Raw genomic sequence first — 22,828 nt, 5'->3', positions numbered from 1 at the left:
TTAGCCGCCGGATCGACTCCCGCCTCGTCCCCGCCGACGCTCCTTATCAGCCACTCGATTCCCCGCTATTGTCCGCCAGCGGGGATCGAGCGGGGAATCTATCCGGCGGGTCATCGGACCTGTCGGATATTATAAATCGAGCAATCAGGCTCGATTGATAAGCCTGCGTTAACTGCCGTGTATGCCCAGCATAAGACAAATAGCATGCCTTATCAGTGTTAACACTCCTTATCAGAGTAGCATCGCGAGCGCTACAAACTTATGCCTGCTAATTGGCAATGACGAGAGCTCCACTCGTCCTGCCCTGAGCCCCTGCGGGTCCAATCACATTAAAGGACATTATCCCCGCACTTTGATTGGTCCAATAGGCTGCCTGCCATGTTTCCTGTCAAGTGACAGGCAGCCTATTGGGCCAAAGTGCGGGATACTGTCCTTTAAAGTGATTGGACCTGCAGGGGCTCAGGGAAGGATGAGTGGAGCTCTCGTCGTTGCCAATTAGCAGGCATAAGTTTGTAGCGCTCGCTATGCTACTCTGATAAGGTGTGTTAACTTAGATAAGGCATGTTAACTCTGATAAGGCACGCTATTTGTCTTAGTGAATCAAGCCCATGGTGTGCAGGAAACTGAAAGACAAGTGTGACCCCTGCCTAAAGGTAGGTATACACAGGCCGATATTTCTGGTACATTCGACCACCGACACTTATGTAATTGATGAGGTTACTTAAAATTTTGGATAGTGTACTGAACATAAGCATTTTTGGGAGTGGTAGTAAATGTTTGTTGGTCAGGCAAGCGAGTTGACTGTTGACTGTAAGGTTTTGTAATGCACGGAGCAGAGCAGGACCATGCGACCAGGCAACCTAGGCAGGTGCCTGGGGCCTAGTGGGTGTCAAGGGGTCCCCATGTCACCTTCTCTGATCTCTCTCCTTCAGCTTACCAAAAAGACCACAAGAGCACCCCAAATCTATTACCTTGCCTAGGGCCCCATTACATCTCTGGCAGTAGTAGAAAAACAGTAGTGACAGAATTCTGCAATATGGTGAATTGATCTGTATACAATAACACTGAGTGTTTGTATATGTGTTATGCCAATGTTCAACAAATACAACAATTTTATGGGTTGTTTATTTTTTTTTGTGGTCATGGTAATTTTTCTGAACAGATTTGTTTAAGTCTATTATCACTGAGCATCGTTACAAACATATATCCACGTTCCAGAACATGATTTATAGGCTATCTAGTTAAACCAAAGAGAGAGCTAGCTGAAGTCAGAGAGGCTAGATTACCTCAGAGGGGCTAGCTAACCTCAGAGAGGGCAAAATTAACTCAGAGACGGCTAGTTGATCTCAGAGAGGGATAGCTGAAGTCAGAGAGGACAGGCTGAGCACAGAGAGACTAGCTGGACTCTGAGAAGAGCTCAGAGAAGTTATAGCTTAGTTCAGAGAAGGCCTAACTGAGATCAGAGTGACTAGCTGAAGTCAGAGAGTGCTCGTTGAGTTTAAAAAGGGCTAGCTGACGTCAGAGAGTGCTAGTTGAGCTCAGAAAGGGCTAGCTGAAGTCAGAGAGGGCTAGTTGAGCTCAAAGAGGGCTGGCTGAAGCCAGAGAGGAACTGAGTAAAGTCCTAGCTTATTTCAGAGTGGGCCTAGCTGAACTTAGAGCAACTAGATGAAGTCAGAGAGGGTTAGCTGAAGTCAGAGAGGCTAGATAAGCTCAGACAGGGCTAGTTGAGCTCAGAGGGGCTAGCTGAAGTCAGACAGGGCTAGCTGAACTTAGGAATGGCAAAGAGGACCTCCAAGGATCTTATTAAAACTCAGGTAAGTTAGCAAAACTCAAACTTGATTCTCTGACAGTGTTGTTCATTACATGCCAGAGGAGTCACTGGTTTGTGGGGTATTGATACTATAGAATGTGGAACCAGATCTTAGAATGGTTGGCTTCTTCCCTCTGTACAGTAGTTAGAATATGAATTGGTGTTATTTAATTTTCATCAGAAAGAGCTTTACCTTTCCGTAGCGAGTTGCAAACGTTCCGGTGAGTAATGAGTGAAAGATTATAATTGTTTCATCCAGATCCCAGACGAATACCCGCTGTGAAAAAGAGAGGAGACTATTACACACAAGTAAAGTAAATGATACAATACAAAACAAAAAGTCTTATTCAGGTACTTAGCAAAGTGTGATACCTAGGTGCAAAGTATAGCAGTCCACAGCAACTATACACAAACAAAAACTGCCCCAAAATGGTATTGGAAGTCAAATTTAATTTATATTCAGGTTAGGTGTGACTAGTATCCCTATCTGCAGAGTGGCAACAGCAGAAGGAAGGGCAACAGCACCGCACCCATCAATCAAAGATTGGTGTCCTGGTCATCATAAACTACTTTGCCCAAGGAGAAGCGAAGTACCAACAAAATAGAAGAGACCCAGCCCCGTCTTGAAATCAGTTTCAACTTTTATTCCAGAAGTACATAATTGTAGTTATAAACATGCAGAAAAAGGCTAAACATTAAGGCTGCATTTAGAGAGGTACATCCTCCTCTCAAGAGGAGAGGTTGAGCAGGCTTAATAAAGAGAGGATGTAGATTTTTATATTTAAGATGCCTATATTTGTGTGGGATAAAACCCCACATTGCCTTCCTAGTGACAATGATCTGCTTTATATGAGTGTTGCCCCTACAATGCTGAATGTATTTCTTGTTTCGTGGACTGCACCATAACTCTGATTTTCCAGCTTTCGCTGTTCATAAAAACAAGAGGAAAGCCCGTGGACTCCCTTGTATCAGAGCTATGTCCCTGGATGCTCCGCTGAGTCATCAGGATGAAGACATTACTGGATGTGACACAGGAGATGCAGTATAAATTAATGGAGGGCTGAGAGGAGGTGTTCCAGGCAGGACAGGTTCTCACGATAAGACAGAGATTATCTGTACGTTCGTCAGTTCATCATCTGCAGGAGAACATCCTCACCTCGGAGTGACATCAGCTCTTTCCTCTGATTTGCTGCCACGGAGCTCCTCCGATGCAAGTCTGGCAGCTGCTGCTCATGTTTGGCTGGTCCAGAGACCTGGCTGTGATCTGCGAGTCACACAAACTATGTCTAAAGCCAGTCAGGCATGCATCAACCCTCAAACAATCATTTATCCATCTTAATTCATTGGAGACATCCTCTACATACAACAATTATGATAACAACAGAGCAGAAGAGGGATCAAGCACAATACAGACCTCTTGCAGCAGGGAGGACATTATTGAGATTGAAACATCCCAAAAATGCTTATCCTACTGTAATGTACAGTTTTATTAATGTTTATAAATGGCACAAAGGCTCCATAGGCTGTAATGTGAATTATGGCTGTAGCGGCGATCAGACAATAATTTTGCCACCTTTAAAAGATGGTGCCCAAATGAATGTAAAAACAGCTGCCAGCTGAATTACGCCTTTCTTTCGCAGTCCATGGTAGCCTGGAGGGGGAATAGTAATTAACGCTACTGGGACTTTTGCAGGAGGCGGGTGAGACAGTATTCAGCTTTACCCTGCACCCAAATTTCCCGGCTATATTTTTGCATGTATGCGATTCCTGACAGATTGGGGATTAGCCTACAGTGTATGGGCAGACAAAAGATCTCTCTCTGATAAGCACATATAGGGAATAAAGAGGGTGGATTTAGCACATACTGTATAGGGGATAAAGAGGCGTCCTGATTGTGTAAAATATGTTAAAAACAACTAAAGAGAAACAAGTGAGGTGGCTTAGCTCAGAGACGAAATTCTTAGACAAAGAATTTTTGATAACAGCACAGGCAACGCGTTTCACGGGTCTCAGCTCGCTTCCTCAGGCCAATAAAAGTGCCTATAATCACAAGAATCGAGACTCTTAAATAATTACACTCAAAACGCAGCCGGTATAATGCACATCAGTTAATCTGACAATATGTGCATATGTGCATTATACCTGCTGCTTTTAGAGTGTAACTATTTAGGAGTCTCGATTCTTGTGTTTATAGGCACTACTGATCTCTTTGCCTGCTGTAGTGCCCAAATGACCCACCTTAAACAAGCTTGCAGCTATTCCAGTCACAAACCAGTCAGCGCACCTGATCTGCATGCTTGTTCAGGGTCTGTGGCTAAAAGTATTAGAGGCAAAGGATCATTAGGACAGTCAGGCAATCTGAATTGTTGTTTAAAAGTAAATAAATATGTCAGCCTCCATATTCTCAGTTCAGGTGTACTTTACCACCAAAGTTCTACTTTAATTCACGTCACTACCTAATGGAAAATATGTGCTTGAAAACAAATGGAATCAAATGCAAAGACATGTAAAAATTAAGGACAGCACAGTAGCGTAGTGGTTAGCGCTCTTGCCTTGCAAGCGCTGGGTCTCCGGTTCCAATCCCAGCCAGGTCAACATCTGCAAGGAGTTTGTATGTTCTCCCCGTGTCGGCACTCCGGTTTCCTCCCACATCCCAAAAACATACAGATAAGTAAAATAGTTAATTGGCTTCCCCCCCCCCAAAAAATGGCCCTAGTATGGGCAAACTTGGCCCTTCAGCTGTTACAGAACTACAAGTCCCACAATGCATTGCAGGGGTCTGACAGCCACAGTCATGACTCATAAAGGCAAATGCATTGTGGGACTTGTAATTCTGAAACAGCTGGATGGCCAAGTTTGTCCATGCCTGCCCTAGACCATACATGCACTACATGATACATACATATGACTATGGTAGGGACTAGATTGTGAACCTCTCATATGTATGTATCTGAGGGACAGGTAGTGACAAGACAATATACTCTGTACAGCGCTGCGTAATAGGTCGGCGCTATATAAATAAATAAATGTGGACATTTGAATGGGAAGGGTTTCTTTTAAAATATTTTGATGGAGTGAATGAGCAGATTGTAACATCGTGTGGACCTCTTTACAAGAATCGCCTGAATGGAGCGGAGTGGATGTATGGACTTGTAATGGGCTGTGTTGTTATATCCCTGTGATGTATTCATGATCCGCTGAGTTCACAGCCAGGCCCTGGCCAAGTACAATACCCCAATCCAGCTCTGATATCTCCTGTAGGAGTATTTTCAGGTTCACAGATAGCGGACAAGCATGGCAGCCAAAAGACTGACTGTGCCGACCGCGGACTATCGCTAACCAGCAGATGAATAGTGGGAAGAAATTCATAATGCAGCTTTATCATGTCCAGCTGTACTCGCCTAAAGTGTAACTCCGACTTGTAACACAATGTTTATTTTACTAATTCATATGGTGTGGATACTGTATTACTTTCTTATCCCTTAAATGTACTTACTTTATTAGCAAGCTCATAAATATACTAAATTCATCTCCAAATGTCTCCTGATGAAGAATGCAAATATAATGCTTTACTGGATTTTGCTGAAAATGACATCAGAACCACCTGTACTACCCAAGACTACGGCAAATGATCAAAAATCTATGATTTGTACTCACAGTGGCATAACTACAATTCACGGGGACCAGCTAAACTTTCATAGGGCCTCCTCAATGTTCACACCCCTTCCCTTGCCTCCCCTTGGTGCCCTTCATGGCCTTGGGGCCCGTCTCACAAGGGTCAGAAAACAAGTGTGGCCATCATTATCTTCACAAACATAACGTGTAGCCACAAAACACACATACGCAAACCTGTTCTCTTACACCCATTTGTCTTCCACACCAATACACACAATTATACCAATTGTAGTATGACACCTTATGAGCTTAATATTATTTAAAATCTGTTGGCCCTAATCCTACATGAAGGAGGTAAAATTGGACTGTCATTGGCCAATCACAATTGTGTGTACCAGGCTTTAAATCACACATGCAAGGCTACACACATCCCTGCCCCTGTGCCATGCATACTGTACATAGGACAGTATGGTTGTCACCAGTGGTATAGCTAAGGAGCTGTGGGCCACAATGCAAGTTTTACAATAGGGCCCCCGAAGCACTCTATACAAAACAATTGATAAGGTTCACCAAAACCTGCCAATGGCAACTACAGTGTCAGAGGTGCAAGAAGGGGATGGGGAACAGCTTGTTAATGATTACCACTATTCAAAGTATCTGTAGAAGCGATTATTATGAGTACAGAACCAATAGAAAGCTAATACTGAAGTTGAGGAAGGGCCCTTCGGGGCCCCTCTGGCCCAAGGGCCCCGATGTGGTTGCAACCTCTGCAACCCCTATTGCTACGCCACTGGTTGTCACATGAGAAAGAATCTGTCCAATAAGTAAACAAACAAACAATTAAAACCTGACCGACTCTCACTCTGGTATTCTACTTTAACAACATCAAGAGCGTTGGATGAGCGATAGCTGACCACAACTACACTAAGACCACATGATATCTGAATGACCAATGGCCTTGTCATATTCTTGTCACATGATCTGCCAAGTTCACATATTTGGTGTGCAGCTCTCCCAGCTCCTTGCTCTCTGCAGCGCCCACAGACATCTGTACAGGTAGTTGAAACAAGAAAATAGTTTCGGTAATCTTCACAACTGCTGCCAAACTATCTACAGGACATCTATTCAAATCCACCCAGGCTGCTCCATCCATAATGTACTTAACAATCACAATCCTTTGTGAGTCGGCCAATTCTCTGTAAGCGAGTTTGCAAAGTCCCATCCTGCAGAAACGCTAGCTGCCCATGTGGAAAATGCATTAAGTAAAATGGGATTAGTCTGATGTCATGATGAATGGCCTTGCTTTGCTCTGTGTTGTCTGCATGGCTAATGCCTCGCGCCCCCTCTTCGTTACTTTCCTAGACTTGCAGGGGGAGCAAGGCCAGTTCCCGATCCATGCAGAGAAGGTGTGCAGGACAGGAGGAGACTACATAACAGCACACCTGAAGTCAGAGGGATATGGAGGCTGACACATTTATTTCCTTTTAAACAATGCAAATTCCCTGGCTGCTATAGACCTTGAACAAGCATGCAGATCAGAGGTTTCTGACTGATGCCTGAATGGCTTAGTTGCATGCTTGTTTCAGGTGTGTGATTCAGACACTTCTTTATCCAGCAGGACTGCCAGGCAACTGGTATTGTTTAAAAGGAAATATATATGGTAGCCTCCATATCCCTCTCCCTTCAGGTGTCCTTTAAAGTACACCTGAAGTGAGATGGGTATGGAGGCTGCCATATTTATTTCCTTTCCACATTGCCTGGCAGTCCCGCTGATCCTCTGCCTCAAATACTTTCAGCCATAGACACCAAACAAGCCTGCAGCAGATCAGGTGTTTCTGACTGAAGTCTGACTAGATTAGCTGCATGCTTGTTTCAGGTGTGTGATTCAAACACTACTGAATCCAGGAAGATTAGCAAAAACAGCCAGGCAACTGGTATTATTCAAAAATAAATAAATAAGGCAGCCCCCATACTCTGTGCTTCTCATTTCAGATGTCCAAAAATTGGTGCAACTGAGAAACAAGAATACTCTATTAAGATTAATTACGGAAAGAGTTACAATTCTGCTGAAGAGAATCCAGTTATCCCTTAAAAAATTGCAGGCTAGGCTAGAGTTCTGCTTAAAGTGTACCCGAGTCAAAAAGGAAATACTTACCTAAGAAGAGGGAACCTCTGGATCCTGTAGAGGCTTCTCACCGTGTCCTCAGGTCCTGCAGCCACTCATGGACACACAAAGATTACTGACAAGAGCTTCTTGGCCATCTGACTAAGGCCGTACTCTTCTTCAAGCTCTTCAAGCCCAAATGTGGCTGTGCTGCTACTACACAGACTCGCTCCCGCTTGCACAGATGCAGCACAGCCATGCTCGTGCCAGAAGAGGAGCGCGGCCCCGATGTTAAGGAGGGTCCCGACGAGCGGCGGCAGGAGTGAGGAGGACACTGGAAGCACCTATAGTATCCACATGCATCTCTTTTTGTAGGTACCCATTTATTTATTTTTTGTACCCGAGCTTTTGCTTGGGTTCACTTTATGGTAATTTTTTCAAAAATGCATCTACAGCGTCTTGAAAATATTCTGCAAATGACTGATTCACATTTTAAGAAAGGAAGCCAGATCTCTACCAAAGCACAACATCTTTGCACCAACCTTTTATTCAGTGATCCACAGAGAACAGAACTATTCACACTAGCCCCTTACTCAAAAAGGATGGGCTATCGAAATGCCAGGAATCAAATAACTGATAGAAATTGATGTAAACGTCGAAAAACACCATCCTTGTATTTAACAGCATTTCTGGGAAACATGAGGAAAACTTGCTTCCGGTGCTCCTTCTGTCCTAGTGCCTTGCCAATTGCCCTTGCAGCCAGGAGACAGCTAGATGTCATCCTAAGAAAATCACCCCCCTTGAAGTAGATGGCCAAGAATTGTTTGTCCTTCTCATCAATTAACGGTCCTGGCCCTCTCCCCACCTAAATAAGGCCAAAATAAAAACAGTATGCCAAGTCCTCCGGTAATGTTCCACAATGATGCCAGGGCTACCATTTCCAGAACAGGAAAAGAGAATGCAGGAGCCCTTGCGGAAAAAAGGGGTGCAGCAACCCGTGATTTGTGGCAAAGAAAGGCTCCGTCCCTGCTATCTAACGCTACAAGTGTTATGCTGGGAAAACACAATGAGGTTTTTTTTGGCAGATTTACTGCCCGATTGTTTTTCCAATCGATTTTCCTACAGTTTTTCTGATCAATTTCTATTAACTTCAATGAGAAAATCGATCAGAATAATGGAACTGGTGGAAATTATCTATCAAGCCATCCATCTGCAAAAGAAGGACCGATAGAGGGAGGTCTTAGGGTTAGGCAACAGGAGAGGGAGGTCTTAGGGTTAGGCAACGGTAGAAGGAGGTCTTGGGGTTAGGCAACAGTAGAGGGAGGTCTTGGGGTTAGGCAACGATAGAAGGAGGTCTTAGGGTTAGGCAACGGTAGAGGGTGGTCTTAGGGTTAGGCAACGGTAGAAGGCGGTCTTAGGGTTAGGCAACGGTAGAGGGTGGTCTTAGGGTTAGGCAACGGTAGAAGGAGGTCTTGGGGTTAGGCAACGGTAGAAGGAGGTCTTAGGTTTAGACAATGGTAGAGGGAGGTCTCAGGGTTAGGCATGAGTATGGCACAGGGAGGTTGTAGGATGCATTGCAGAGCACTGTGGGTTGCGGTGTGCCAGTGGGATTGGACTGCACCTAATCTCTTCACAGCGTGTTGGCTATAAAAGGGAAGCATGGCCTTGGAATGGTGGTACATAAACATGATGGGGGATTTGGGATGTTGGAGAGACATCTACAAATGTTAAGCTGGGGTGGGTAAAGAGGATTTGTCTTAAATTAATTAATCCTCGTTTTAAGTTCACTGTGTTTTAGGAATATTTTCAGTTAAATGTTCCCATTATTGCATAGAAATGATCCTGAAATGACACCAATTTTGCCCATTTTCTGTGCTAGCTACTTCGCCACACCACTGCAAACACTCCTTCACCACTCCTCACAACCACCACTTAGTTCAGGTACAGATGTGACAAATGTCATGGTGATTTAAGAGCTTGGCTTTCTGCCAGTTGTCTTGCCAGCATACCCTGGCAGAGTGAGGAATGGTGGCTCAGAAAAGATTTCTAAACACTGTAGACATGGCTCTGCAAAGTCTGTAATCCAAAACATCTGCAGAGCTTGGCACAGATACCTTCTACTAGCTTACAACTGTTTTTACTGGCAGAGATGCCTGAAGCAGAAAACTGGTGCTACATTCCTACATAGGACTATGTGTACAGTAGTCTCTACTTTGGATCTGGACTCCAAAAAAGAGCTCTGTGTTCAGTGGTCTCCATTCTGGAAGCAGCATACCTACAAAAGTCAAAGTGTACAATGGTCTCCAGGCTGGAGCTGTGTCCCTACTAGAGTCTTTGTGTCCACTTGTCTCCACTCTGGAGCTGTATCCCTACTAGAGTCTTTGTGTACAATGGTCTCCACTCCACTGGAGCTGTGTCCCTACTAGAGTCTTTGTGTCGAGTTGTCTCCACTCTGGAGCTGCGTCCCTACTAGAGTCTTTGTGCATAATGGTCTCCACCCTGGAACAGTCTCTCTTCTAGAGTATTTGTGTACAACAGTCTCCACTCTGTAGCTGTGTTCCTACAAGGGGCTTTGTTTGCAGTGGCCTCCACTCTGGAGTGGTGTCACTACAAGGGGCTTTGTGTGCAGTGGTCTCCACTTTGGAGTGGTGTCACTACAAGGAGCTTTGTGGGCAGAGGTCTCCACTCTGGAGTGGTGTCACTACAAGGGGCTTTGTGGACAGTGGTCTCCACTCTGGTGCTGTGTCCCTACAAGAGGCTTTGTGTACACTGGTCTTTATTCTGGAGCTGTGTCCCTAACTGAGGATTTGTGTACAATGGTCTCCACTTTGGAGCGGCGTCCTTACCAGGGGCTTTGCGTACTATGGCCATCACTCTGGAGTCACATTGCATGAAGGGGTTTTGCATACAATTGTTTCTAGTCAATATCTGCATTTCTGCAAGCAGCTTTCAGTACGATGATTTCTAGTCTGGAGTTGCATTAAAACAAGTGGCTTTCGGTACAATGATCTCTAGTCTGCAGTTGCATAACAACAAGGGCTTTGGGTACAATGATTTTTTTGTCTGCAATTGCATTACAACAAGGGGCTTTATATAGCTTTATATACAGAGATCTCCATTCTAGAAGTTGGTCTCTACAAGGGGCTTTGTGTACGATGGCCTTCACTCAGGAGTTGCGTTACAACAAGGGACTTTGCATACGGTGGTCTCCAGTCTATAACTGCATTCCTACAAGGTGTGCAATGACCTCTGAACTAGAGCTGCACTCCTGCGAGGGGTTTTGTGTACATCGGTCTCTACTCTACAGCTAGGTTTCTACAAGGGTTCTTTTGTACAGTGATCTTCTCTCAGAAGCTGCATTCCTACTTGAGAGGTGCCATTCCAATACATTACAGCTTTTAGTATTCAACTGTGGTTGAGCAGAGTGGGATGGAATTTGACTGGCTGCTATTAATCCATAAAGACGGTTCCTATTTCAAACACAGAGGTTCACCGCCTTACCACAATTCCTTCGTCAGACTGTACTGGTTAAAAAAAAACACCTTGTCTAACAATCAGGGTCTGTCACAACACTACAATACTGACCTCAATCTCGTTGTCCACAGCTGGGGATGGGTCGTTGTTCCGCTTAGATCTTCCTCGTAACTTCACGTCAGACCCCCTGTGTTGCCGTTCTGACTCTGAATCTTTGATTGGTGTGGAGGGACCATTATGTGATGTATAGTCTCCTGCAGGAAAAATGCAAGATATTAATACCATATGTGTGATGTGACTACCTATCTGTTAGAGTTAAAGTATAACAGCAATTATAGGAATAATAGTGTGTAACTGTTGTGAGGACATTAGAGTGTAAGCTCTTCTGGTGCAGAAGCTGGTGGAAATAGATCTCTGTAAGGCCTAGTGCACACCGGAGCGTTTCCGCTGCGGTTTGCGATCTGCTTGCGGGTGCGGATCTGCTAGGGTAATGCATTTCAATGGGGTGGTGCACACCAGAGCGGGTGGCGTTTTGCAGAAACGCATACTCCCGGGCTGCAGCAGATTTTGGATTGCGGATGCGTTTCTGCCTCAATGTTAAGTATAGGAAAAACGCAAACCGCTCTGAAAAACGGCACTTCAGAGCGGTTTGCCAGGCGTTTTTTGTTACAGTAGCTGTTCAGTAACAGCTTTACTGTAACAATACATGAAATCTACTACACCAAAAACGCTACACAAAACCGCAAAACGCTAGCTGAAACGCTGCAGAAAAAGAAGAAAAAGCGTTTCAAAATCTGCTAGCATTTTGCGGATCTGCTAGCGGTTTTTGGTGTGCACCAGGCCTAATAGTGTGTGGCTGCAGTGGGAACATTACACTGTAAGCTCCTCTGGTGAAGAGATTGATGTGAATGGATCACTGATCTCTCTAGGTGGCCACACCCCATACAATTTTTTTTTTTAAATATCTGTTCAATTCAGGAATTGCAATCACTTTTTCTGACTGATTGTAACATTTCAAAAATATGACCAATGTACCACACACCTATGTTAAAATTTTCCTTAATTATGATAAAAATGATTGGAAACTCTGAGAAAATTGCTAGGGTGTGTATGTTAATAAATTCACAATCTAACACACACCATACAATCTTTAGAAAAATTGAAGAAAAATTTCCAGCATTCTGGATCGATAAAAATAAAAAAAAATGGGAAATACGATCAGATTTTTTAGTCTAATGAAAAATTAAAAAAAAAAGCTTTCGACTTTTGGGAGATCCGATCATATAGCTGTAAAATCGGATCATTTAATTGTATCGTGTGTGCCCACCTTAAGTACGGTAATATCAGTCAGGGGATGTTGCTACGACCCACCTGACAGCGACTCTGAGCTCTGATTGGAGATGTGGTGGGAAGCATCTTGAATGGCGTAAGTGGCTGTAGATAAGGAGGTCGGACTGATGCTGTTTGTGGGTATGTAGGGAGAGTTGTACGACGTGCTGTAGTACTGGGAGTACTGGCCTTGGCTAAAACCTGGATATGAAGAATATTCCTGGAAATAAAAAAAATAAAAATAAAAAAAAAAAAGGAACACTTTTCACTCTCATATCATCTCAGTTTATTAGTTAGACATCTCAACGGGGCGGAAAGGGATAATTTGCATATTTAGCAGGTGTGCATTGTGGGTAACCACAAATGTTCATTTATAACTGAATTATTGCAAATTTCCTTCTGTTTTAAGAAGGCAATTACACCAAGCTTTGCTTTTTTAGTAGGAGGGCTTTTTGGTTCCTTTCATCCACCTATACATTCCTAGTAGTTTGGGTCACCCTGAGCTGCTTGGTTACTCTGGGAAAAAGTGTGTGGGGGATTGCCGCTAGTAAAATATTGGCGAAATTACAGATATTCTACTACTTAATTCCAATAGTATAATATAAGTACTCTTTACAGATATTTTACCATGTCTTAACCTAACTCTGCTCTAATACAGAACCCTCCCTCTACCCATGCCTCAACCTAAGACCTCCGTCCACCGATGCCTAAATGGGCTCTTATGGCAGCACACTTTTTTCTGCAAGGGCTCCTGCGCCTTTTGTTTCCTATTCTGGCCCTGGGGCTCCTGGGAACCTTGTTCAACAAAGCCTGCTCTGATGGAATACTGAATAATCCAGAATAATCCGTTCTCAGCAAACGTAATAAAAACATTATGAACACAAAGAATAGAAGGTACCTGGTGAACGCCACTGAATGCTCCACTGTTTGTCAGACTATTCGCTCCTTGGTAGATTCCAGATGGACCTGGAGGGGGAAAAGCAAAATGGCACACAACCATAAACAAGATATTAATAATAACCGATATAAGAAAAAACACTTCTGCAATAAAGAGCCTCCATGCAACGTTGTTATTATGTTGTTCTAAAACTCAATAAAAAATAGGTTTGAAAAAATGATGGAAACTGAACCAGAATGCCTAATGGAGCAACATCGGAGACAAGAGAAACAATAAAACAGAATAAAATGTCATATTACTGCATGGGTGGACAGAATCCTAAGACCTTTTTCTTGAGGTCTGAGTTTGCAGACATCATAGCTTTAGGCTACACTTGGCTCTCAAACGGCTATGTAACTAGCGATCCCAGCATTCCCTATTTACTATTTGGCTATGCTGGGACTAAAGCTATGTGTGCAGTCTTGATTTTCATCACCTGAGACAATCATTGGGTGAAAACCTAGTGTGACTACAGATGTCCACTGGCCTTCGTTGGTCTCACTTTCAGCATTCCAAAATGTTAAGACCAATCTACACGATTCGATTCTTTGTGCGATTCGATTACGATTCTATTTACGATCCGATTAAATACGACATGTCCGATCAGGATTCGATTCAATTTGCCATTGCAAAACAATGGCAAATCGAATTAAATCGAATCCTGATCGGGAATGTCGGATTTAATCGGATTGTAAATAGAATCGTAATTGAATCGCACAAAGAATCGCATCGTGTAGATTGGGCTTTAGATCATACTCAGCCATCTGTTACCTTAGCTGCGACAGAGAAGCACTTTCTGCTCACTTTCCACCCTCCTCCACAGAGCAGAACAGGTTTCTTGAATGAGGGGTGAGCAGTGCGCCTCTACAATGATCACTCCAAAACTGTTACCTGAAATGATCACTATCATTTCAAAAGGCAGTAACCTGGCATCTGTCTGTAGCTTCACATTTCAACAGGCAAAGGTTCAGCAGCTGCCCTATCACTTCAAAACAGACTTTAAAAAAAGGATCAAAACTCTCACATCCTGTTCATCATCCCAGCAGTTGTAAGTGAAGTTATGAATATTCAGGCGCACACACACGCTCACACAAAGGTCATGTGTGTTTTTAAGAAGATGGGCGCCCCATGTTGAGAGCCTGCAGATGAATGTGCGCACAGCACCCTTCCTGCGGCCTACAAAGATTGCATTTATTTATGAGGGGACATCCCGGCCACGGTGCCCCTGACTCCTCTCTGTTCTAAGGCTGCAGACTCTGCAGGGGGTTCTCCGCCACAACTTCAAAGTGTGAGGCGCGAGGTGAGGCTGTACGTGACCACATTTTTAAGCCGTGATGGACAGAACCCCACAGGGATAGAGGCAAGGGCCAGCAGCGTGAAAAAAAAAAGACAAAACTGTAGAATCGGAGGAGTTTCAGGGAAACACAACTGTTGAGGTGTCCATTTGTTGCAGGAGTTGGAGATTCAGACATCTGGTATAATAATCTGGTGACATCCATGTGACAAGTAGGGGATAAAAGGCAGAAGAGAATAGTTACTGCCAGTTTCCAAAAACAGGACAGATGGTTAAATGGTTTCTGAGGGTCAGAAGAAGTCTAGTAAACTGCTCTGAAGGAGGTAATATTGATCATCAAGAAGAGCTTTTAGGCCTTTTTTAGTTGGGAGGCTGAACTGCATGCTTGTTGGGCAGTTCAGCATCCTGTCTGCTGCCCACGAGCACCATTCAGGTGCAATTAAAATTCAATGATTAGTTTAGTGGATTGGCCCTGATTCTTACGATTAAAGGGAACCTGTACTGAGTAAAATTATTTAAAATAAACACATGAGGTAACTTCAAATGAACATTACATAGTTACCTTGCCATCAGTTCCTCTCAGAAGCTCACCATTTTCTTCTGACAATAATCCCTTCCAGTTCTGACAACATTTTGTCAGAACTGAAATATGTCTGTTGTTGTCAGTTATTTATCAGTTGCTGTCAGTTATAGCTGAGAGGACAACTGATGTACCAGGTAATGTCTATGTTTCCCTATGGCTCAAGTGGGTGATGTTACAGTTTAACAGTGTGCTGACAAGAAAGCTGTTATGGGGTAATGGCCATTTTCAAAATAGAGGACAGAGAATTCCCTTGATCACAGTGGAGAAACAGCACATGGGAGAGGAGAAAGATTGAGGAGTAGACTACACGGGAGGTAAGTGTGACTTGTGTATGTTTGTTTTGACTTTTAATTTTCAGTTCAGGTTTTCTTTAAGCCATGTACACCTGACAGATAAAAGTTATATAAACTACAGATATTGTGTATGCCCACCAATCCAGCTGGTAGATTAATTCTGATGATTATTGAGCAGATATCGTGTAACGACTTCTTGCCGGGTAACACCACTTGGTTGAGGTTGCCATTTTGTGTCTGCCTATTTACAGCTAGCCTGTGTATGAACCTTACGGTTGGATTTCCACTGTGTGCAATGTGTGGGAACTGCAGTGGACACTGCGGATGTTATACGTTAATTTAAAGCTTGCATGTAGCGAGTTAGAATAGTGCGATCAGTTACAACCCAGAGATGCTAAATGTAATTTGCCTTCTTATAAGGTATTTGCGATAATTCAGCTCGAAATGAGCAACTGTGGTTTCCCACAATGCATCACTACTGAATATGCAAATTATCTCTTCAAGACCCTTAAGCCAGGCTTACACCCAGAACATCTAATGCATAGTGAGGCTGTAGCTTATACATTTTCCAGAGCCACACCTATCTAACATATGCTGTATGTATGTTGGATTGATGTGGCTCTGTAGAATGCATTAGCTACAGCCTCACTATGCATCAGCTGTTCTGGGTGTAAGTCTGACTTCAGGGGCATAAAGAGATGATTTGCATATTCAATAGAGATGCATCATGGGAAGCCACAGTTGCTTACTTACAGCAAATTATCACAAATTGAAAAGTGTGTGTCTGGTGCAGGGACAAGAAAAGGAATATTGACCAAGGCTGGTTTTTTACTTTTTCAGCCCCTAGGCCAACTTTCTTGCAGCTTCCCTTCCATGTGGCAGCCCCCTCTTCCATCTGTAACATTCACCTACAGCAGCCTCCTTCAGTTATATACAGATCTCTTGGGCACCAACTCCCTATTTCCATGTGTTACTTTATTTGCAACCTCTCTATTCCATTTTGCAGTCTCTTCTTCCATATGCAGCAATCCCTCTTCAGCATCCAGCCGCCCGTTGCCAGCTGCCGCTCAAAGCCTGGGCCTTTGTGGCGTTTCCATAAATCCAGCCCTGATAGTGACCTCTGCACAGAGTACCTTGCTCCTTAATAGAGAGCAAGTGATGCTGAAAACATCTCAGCACTATATAAATGTGTAAAGTAAACGTAAATAATAAGGAAAGACAGCACAAGGGAAGCAGCCACCATGTCATGGGAGAGGGCTCAGGCCTGCTCAGCCATGACACAAGAACTGAAGCCTGTCTTCCTGTACCTGGCAGCCTGAGACACTTGTCCTGGAACTCATAATGGGATTATGCTGCTATGTGGCTATTTCACATAATAAGAGCAGGCAGTGGAGTTACTCATCTTTGGACTGAGCCTCAGGATCCGCCTCTGTATCCTTCTCTCTCTCTCTACCCCCCCCCCCCCCCCCCCCCCAGGGACCCTGTTTGTTTTTACATAAGCCTCTGGATTAACTGGGGAATGAACAGCTGAACAAATCCCACCGTGCCAGAAGAGGTGGTGAGGAACTGGCAGGGAGCGACACTTACACATGGGCATACAAAATGGGGCATCCGAGTGGCCAGAGCTGTGTGCTCCGTACAGGGGCATCCGAGGGGCCGGCCGCAGGACAATCACAATGAAAAGGCCCATTGTCTGGCCCACTAGTGATAATTTGTTTCTCTACGGCTAAATATTAGTTTTACGATATTGGCAGGAACTGCGCCGCTCACAGCAATTAGGAGCTTTTGTACTTGGCAGGAAAAAATCAGCAAAATATTCGGCTATAAATCCTCCATCCAACACAGGCACCTTGTGATTTATTTACTTTACAGGGTCCGAGTCGGGAGTGCATTATACAGAATATAACTCAACTCCTCACTCTGATAGACTCCAGAGACGTGAGGTACAAGGAGTAAAGGACAGCCAGGAGATACGAGCCACAAGTATTGAGAAATGAGGACAAATAGGAGGCTGTAGGAGAGAGCCATGTGGTTGAAGCATGAAGTACCAGATATGAGGGACAGAGATGAAGCATGAGGGATTGTCTAGGACAGACATGAGGCACAAAGAAGGAGGGACAACGTCACCCCCCGAGGCATTACAAATGAGAGATCTTATCAAGCCATTAGGCACAGACAATGAAATGTGTGAGGCACCAGAAATGAGATGTATCCCTGAGGCATCAGAGGTGTACCACAGAGGCACAGGTAATGATGGACATGGGGTAGACATGAGGCACTAGGAAAGGGAGGTACCACAGAGGCACAGGTAATGAAGGACACGGGGTAGACATGAGGCACTAGGAAAGGGAGGTACCACAGAGGCACAGGTAATGAGGGACACGGGGTAGACATGAGGCACTAGGAAAGGGAGGTACCACAGAGGCACAGGTAATGAAGGACACGGGGTAGACATGAGGCACTAGGAAAGGAAGGTACCACAGAGGCACAGGTAATGAAGGACACGGGGTAGACATGAGGCACTAGGAAAGGGAGGTACCACAGAGGCACAGGTAATGAGGGGCACGGGGTGGACATGAGGCCCTAGGAAAGGGAGGTACCACAAAGGCACAGGTAATGAGGGACACGGGGTAGACATGAGGCACTAGGAAAGGGAGGCACCACAGAGGCACAGGTAATGAGGGACACGGGGTAGACATGAGGCACTAGGAAAGGGAGGTACCACAGAGGCACAGGTAATGAGGGACACGGGGTAGACATGAGGCACTAGGAAAGGGAGGTACCACAGAGGCACAGGTACTGAAGGACACGGGGTAGACATGAGGCACTAGGAAAGGGAGGTACCACAGAGGCACAGGTAATGAAGGACACGGGGTAGACATGAGGCACTAGGAAAGGAAGGTACCACAGAGGCACAGGTACTGAAGGACACGGGGTAGACATGAGGCACTAGGAAAGGGAGGTACCACAGAGGCACAGGTAATGAGGGACACGGGGTAGACATGAGGCACTAGGAAAGGGAGGTACCACAGAGGCACAGGTAATGATGGACACGGGGTAGACATGAGGCACTAGGAAAGGGAGGTACCACAGAGGCACAGGTAATGAGGGGCACGGGGTGGACATGAGGCCCTAGGAAAGGGAGGTACCACAGAGGCACAGGTAATGAGGGACACGGGGTAGACATGAGGCACTAGGAAAGGGAGGTACCACAGAGGCACAGGTAATGAAGGACACGGGGTAGACATGAGGCACTAGGAAAGGAAGGTACCACAGAGGCACAGGTACTGAAGGACATGGGGTAGACATGAGGCACTAGGAAAGGGAGGTACCACAGAGGCACAGGTAATGAGGGACACGGGGTAGACATGAGGCACTAGGAAAGGGAGGTACCACAGAGGCACAGGTAATGAGGGGCACGGGGTGGACATGAGGCACTAGGAAAGGGAGGTACCACAGAGGCACAGGTAATGATGGACACGGGGTAGACATGAGGCACTAGGAAAGGGAGGTACCACAGAGGCACAGGTAATGAGGGGCACGGGGTGGACATGAGGCCCTAGGAAAGGGAGGTACCACAGAGGCACAGGTAATGAGGGACACGGGGTAGACATGAGGCACTAGGAAAGGGAGGTACCACAGAGGCACAGGTAATGAAGGACACGGGGTAGACATGAGGCACTAGGAAAGGGAGGTACCACAGAGGCACAGGTACTGAAGGACACGGGGTAGACATGAGGCACTAGGAAAGGGAGGTACCACAGAGGCACAGGTAATGAGGGACACGGGGTAGACATGAGGCACTAGGAAAGGGAGGTACCACAGAGGCACAGGTAATGAGGGGCACGGGGTGGACATGAGGCACTAGGAAAGGGAGGTACCACAGAGGCACAGGTAATGAGGGACACGGGGTGGACATGAGGCACTAGGAAAGGGAGGTACCACAGAGGCACAGGTAATGAGGGACACGGGGTGGACATGAGGCACTAGGAAAGGGAGGTACCACAGAGGCACAGGTAATGAGGGACATGGGGTAGACATGAAGCACTAGGAAAGGGAGGTACCGCAGAGGCACAGGTAATGAGGGGCATGGGGTAGACATGAGGCACTAGAAAAGGGAGGTACCACAGAGGCACAGGTAATGATGGACATGGGGTAGACATGAGGCACTAGGAAAGGGAGGTACCACAGAGGCACAGGTAATGAGGGACACGGGGTGGACATGAGGCCCTAGGAAAGGGAGGTACCACAGAGGCACAGGTAATGAGGGACACGGGGTAGACATGAGGCACTAGGAAAGGGAGGTACCACAGAGGCACAGGTAATGAGGGACACGGGGTAGACATGAGGCACTAGGAAAGGGAGGTACCACAGAGGCACAGGTAATGAGGGACACGGGGTAGACATGAGGCACTAGGAAAGGGAGGTACCACAGAGGCACAGGTAATGAGGGGCACGGGGTGGACATGAGGCACTAGGAAAGGGAGGTACCACAGAGGCACAGGTAATGAGGGACACGGGGTGGACATGAGGCACTAGGAAAGGGAGGTACCACAGAGGCACAGGTAATGAGGGACACGGGGTAGACATGAGGCACTAGGAAAGGGAGGTACCACAGAGGCACAGGTAATGAGGGACACGGGGTGGACATGAGGCACTAGGAAAGGGAGGTACCACAGAGGCACAGGTAATGAGGGACACGGGGTGGACATGAGGCACTAGGAAAGGGAGGTACCACAGAGGCACAGGTAATGAGGGACATGGGGTAGACATGAAGCACTAGGAAAGGGAGGTACAGCAGAGGCACAGGTAATGAGGGGCATGGGGTAGACATGAGGCACTAGAAAAGGGAGGTACCACAGAGGCACAGGTAATGATGGACATGGGGTAGACATGAGGCACTAGGAAAGGGAGGTACCGCAGAGGCACAGGTAATGAGGGACACGGGGTGGACATGAGGCACTAGGAAAGGGAGGTACCACAGAGGCACAGGTAATGAGGGACATGGGGTGGACATGAGGCACTAGGAAAGGGAGGTACCACAGAGGCACAGGTAATGAGGGGCACGGGGTGGACATGAGGCACTAGGAAAGGGAGGTACCACAGAGGCACAGGTAATGAGGGACACGGGTGGACATGAGGCATTAGGAATGAGTGGTAATACACCAAGCAATGGAGGACAATGACCAAGTTTCAGGCACTAGGAATAAGAAGTATTACAGAGCCACAATATATTTGGGACATTGACAAGGTAAAAGGCACTCATTTTATGACTTACCACTAAGGCTTGACAAACACAAAACAGGCACAAGGCAGATAAGTCCTCAGCAGCCATTTCAAAGTTGAACTAAAGCCAAACTATTTCTGTCATTTTGATTAGATCAAGTTAGGGTTGGTACATGTTTCTTTATTCCATAGTTATCGGTCTTCCAGAGGAGAGACACTCCCCCCCTCATCACCACTTTTTTTCGCGTCCAGAAGACAGACACTCCTGCTTCACCACCACTTCATCTGGTGCCTATTGAACAGACACTCCCCCTTCACCACCACGTCCTCTGATGGCCAAACGACAGACTTCACCACCATTCCCTCTGGTATCCAGAAGACAGACACTCCCCCTTCACCACCACTTCCTCTGGTATCCCAAAGACAGACACTCCCCCTTCACCATCACTTTCTCTGATAGCCAAAAGACAGACACTCCCCCTTCACCACCACTTCCTCTGGTGCCCAATGGATAGCGCAGCCTTTCTCAAACTTTATACCCCGAAGGAACCCATTCAAATAATTGTCAGATCGCAGGGAACCCCTGCATTACTGGAGGGAGAGGTGATTTATTTTATATTAGCATTGGTCATTAAAAAGAGGGCGAGGTTAAACACTTTATCATTTTAACAGTACCAATTCCATGTTTCCAATGAAGACAATGGGCTTCATTCACTAAGGCAAATAGCATGCCTTATCAAAAATAACACACCATATCAAAGTTAGCATGCCTTATCATAGTAGCATACCGAGCACTACGAACCTGCAGGGGCTCAGGGCAGGATGAGTGGAGCTCTCGTCATTGCCAATTAGCAGGTATAAGTTTGCTATGCTACTCTGATAAGGTGGGTTATCTCTGATAAGGCATGCTATTTGTCTTAGTGAATCAAGCCCATTGAGAAGCTAGGGACATTTTGAAACTTTCAGGACCTGCCAGCTGAGGCAGTTCACCTGGTGCTCTGCAGATAAGAGGTGAGGGGAATCTGTATAACTGGGGCAAAGACAGCCACAAAAACACTGTTATTGGATTGGGGAATTGTTTAATTGCTATCTGTGTGCCGGTGGATTGTTTTTCTGTGCTATCAGAAGTATTTTGGTTGGTGTTCCACTTTAAATTAAGAAAAACAAATAAGATGCAAGGGAGATGCTAAGCTCAACCACACTTATGATTGGCTACAAAGCACCTTGATATAAACTTATCATCCACCAATAAGTTATGAGAAACGATATACCACCCTGGGGGATTTGCTTTCCCCATGTATGCTGTGATAGAGGAAACTGTTAAAAACTGCCTTTTGTTTCTGGAAAGAAGCGCTGCCATCCCGCCTGCGCCTTTAAACAGACGGCGCTCGCACTCTGCATTATTTGTGAAACATTAATTGTACTGTAAAATGTGCGATTTGACCCCTAGCAAATAAGGCCTCGGCGTCCCCGCAGGACAGACTCCGGGCCTCGACTCCGCCATAATCTGAGACTGAATCTAATATGAACCAGATGTGCCGGCAAGAGGCTGGAGAGGGAGGCTTGTTTTATGGAGACTCTAGTTTTATGGAGAAAACATGACTTTTTGTAGTAGTAGTGGTAGTAGCTGTTAAGTGTATGAATATCTCAAAACATTTGTTTCGTGACTGATTGCAGACTTCGGTACGGCGAGTGCTTTGTCAGCTATGAAGGGTTGAATTAAGAAACCAGCTCGCTAGACAGTCATTCTTTAGGTAGGGTGACTGAAATGTTGAAACAAAAGTTTAAATTTGAAAGTTTCATATGTGCCTATCAGCATTCTAAATACGGTAATAATTTCACAAAGTTTCCTCCAGTAACTCAGCTGTTACATGGATCAGACCTCCCGACTTCGGACACCAGTTACTAACAGCTGCTGAATTTACTACAGTGGTGTCAGTCTTGTTGTTCCTATATTGCAATGCTTGATGAGAGACATATCTAGTCTAGAGAGCAGTGGGTGGTTTCTTATGAGCCAGAGCACAGCAATTTCACTTAGAGACCAATGATGTGACTGATAGTGTGTAGCGACCGGAAAGTCCAGCCCTATTTCCAGCATGAAGCAGATGTGGGGGCTGCTAAAGCTGGCTGCACACAACGTACCTGTTTAGAGATAGCATAACC

At 45.5% G+C, this 22,828-nt stretch overlaps 1 protein-coding gene across 10 annotated transcripts in view; it reads right to left on the bottom strand.

Moving 5' to 3' along the window:
- Positions 1 to 22,828, bottom strand: part of EYA2 (EYA transcriptional coactivator and phosphatase 2) — a 252,785-nt gene that overhangs the window by 52,766 nt on the left and 177,191 nt on the right. For all 10 annotated transcript variants that reach the window (XM_068262947.1, XM_068262944.1, XM_068262949.1 and 7 more), the window contains 4 exons: positions 13,231 to 13,298; positions 12,375 to 12,552; positions 11,115 to 11,257; positions 2,004 to 2,087 (listed from right to left, as the gene is read on the bottom strand). In XM_068262947.1, coding sequence (XP_068119048.1) covers positions 2,004 to 2,087; positions 11,115 to 11,257; positions 12,375 to 12,552; positions 13,231 to 13,298 — 473 coding nt within the window. The remainder of the gene's footprint in view (positions 1 to 2,003; positions 2,088 to 11,114; positions 11,258 to 12,374; positions 12,553 to 13,230; positions 13,299 to 22,828) is intronic.

This window comes from Hyperolius riggenbachi, chromosome 12 (genome assembly GCF_040937935.1).
Source record: "Hyperolius riggenbachi isolate aHypRig1 chromosome 12, aHypRig1.pri, whole genome shotgun sequence".
In the NCBI taxonomy this organism is placed as follows: domain Eukaryota; kingdom Metazoa; phylum Chordata; class Amphibia; order Anura; family Hyperoliidae; genus Hyperolius; species Hyperolius riggenbachi.
Note: the sequence above shows the minus strand (reverse complement) of the source record. Positions and strands in the feature narration are given on the sequence as shown.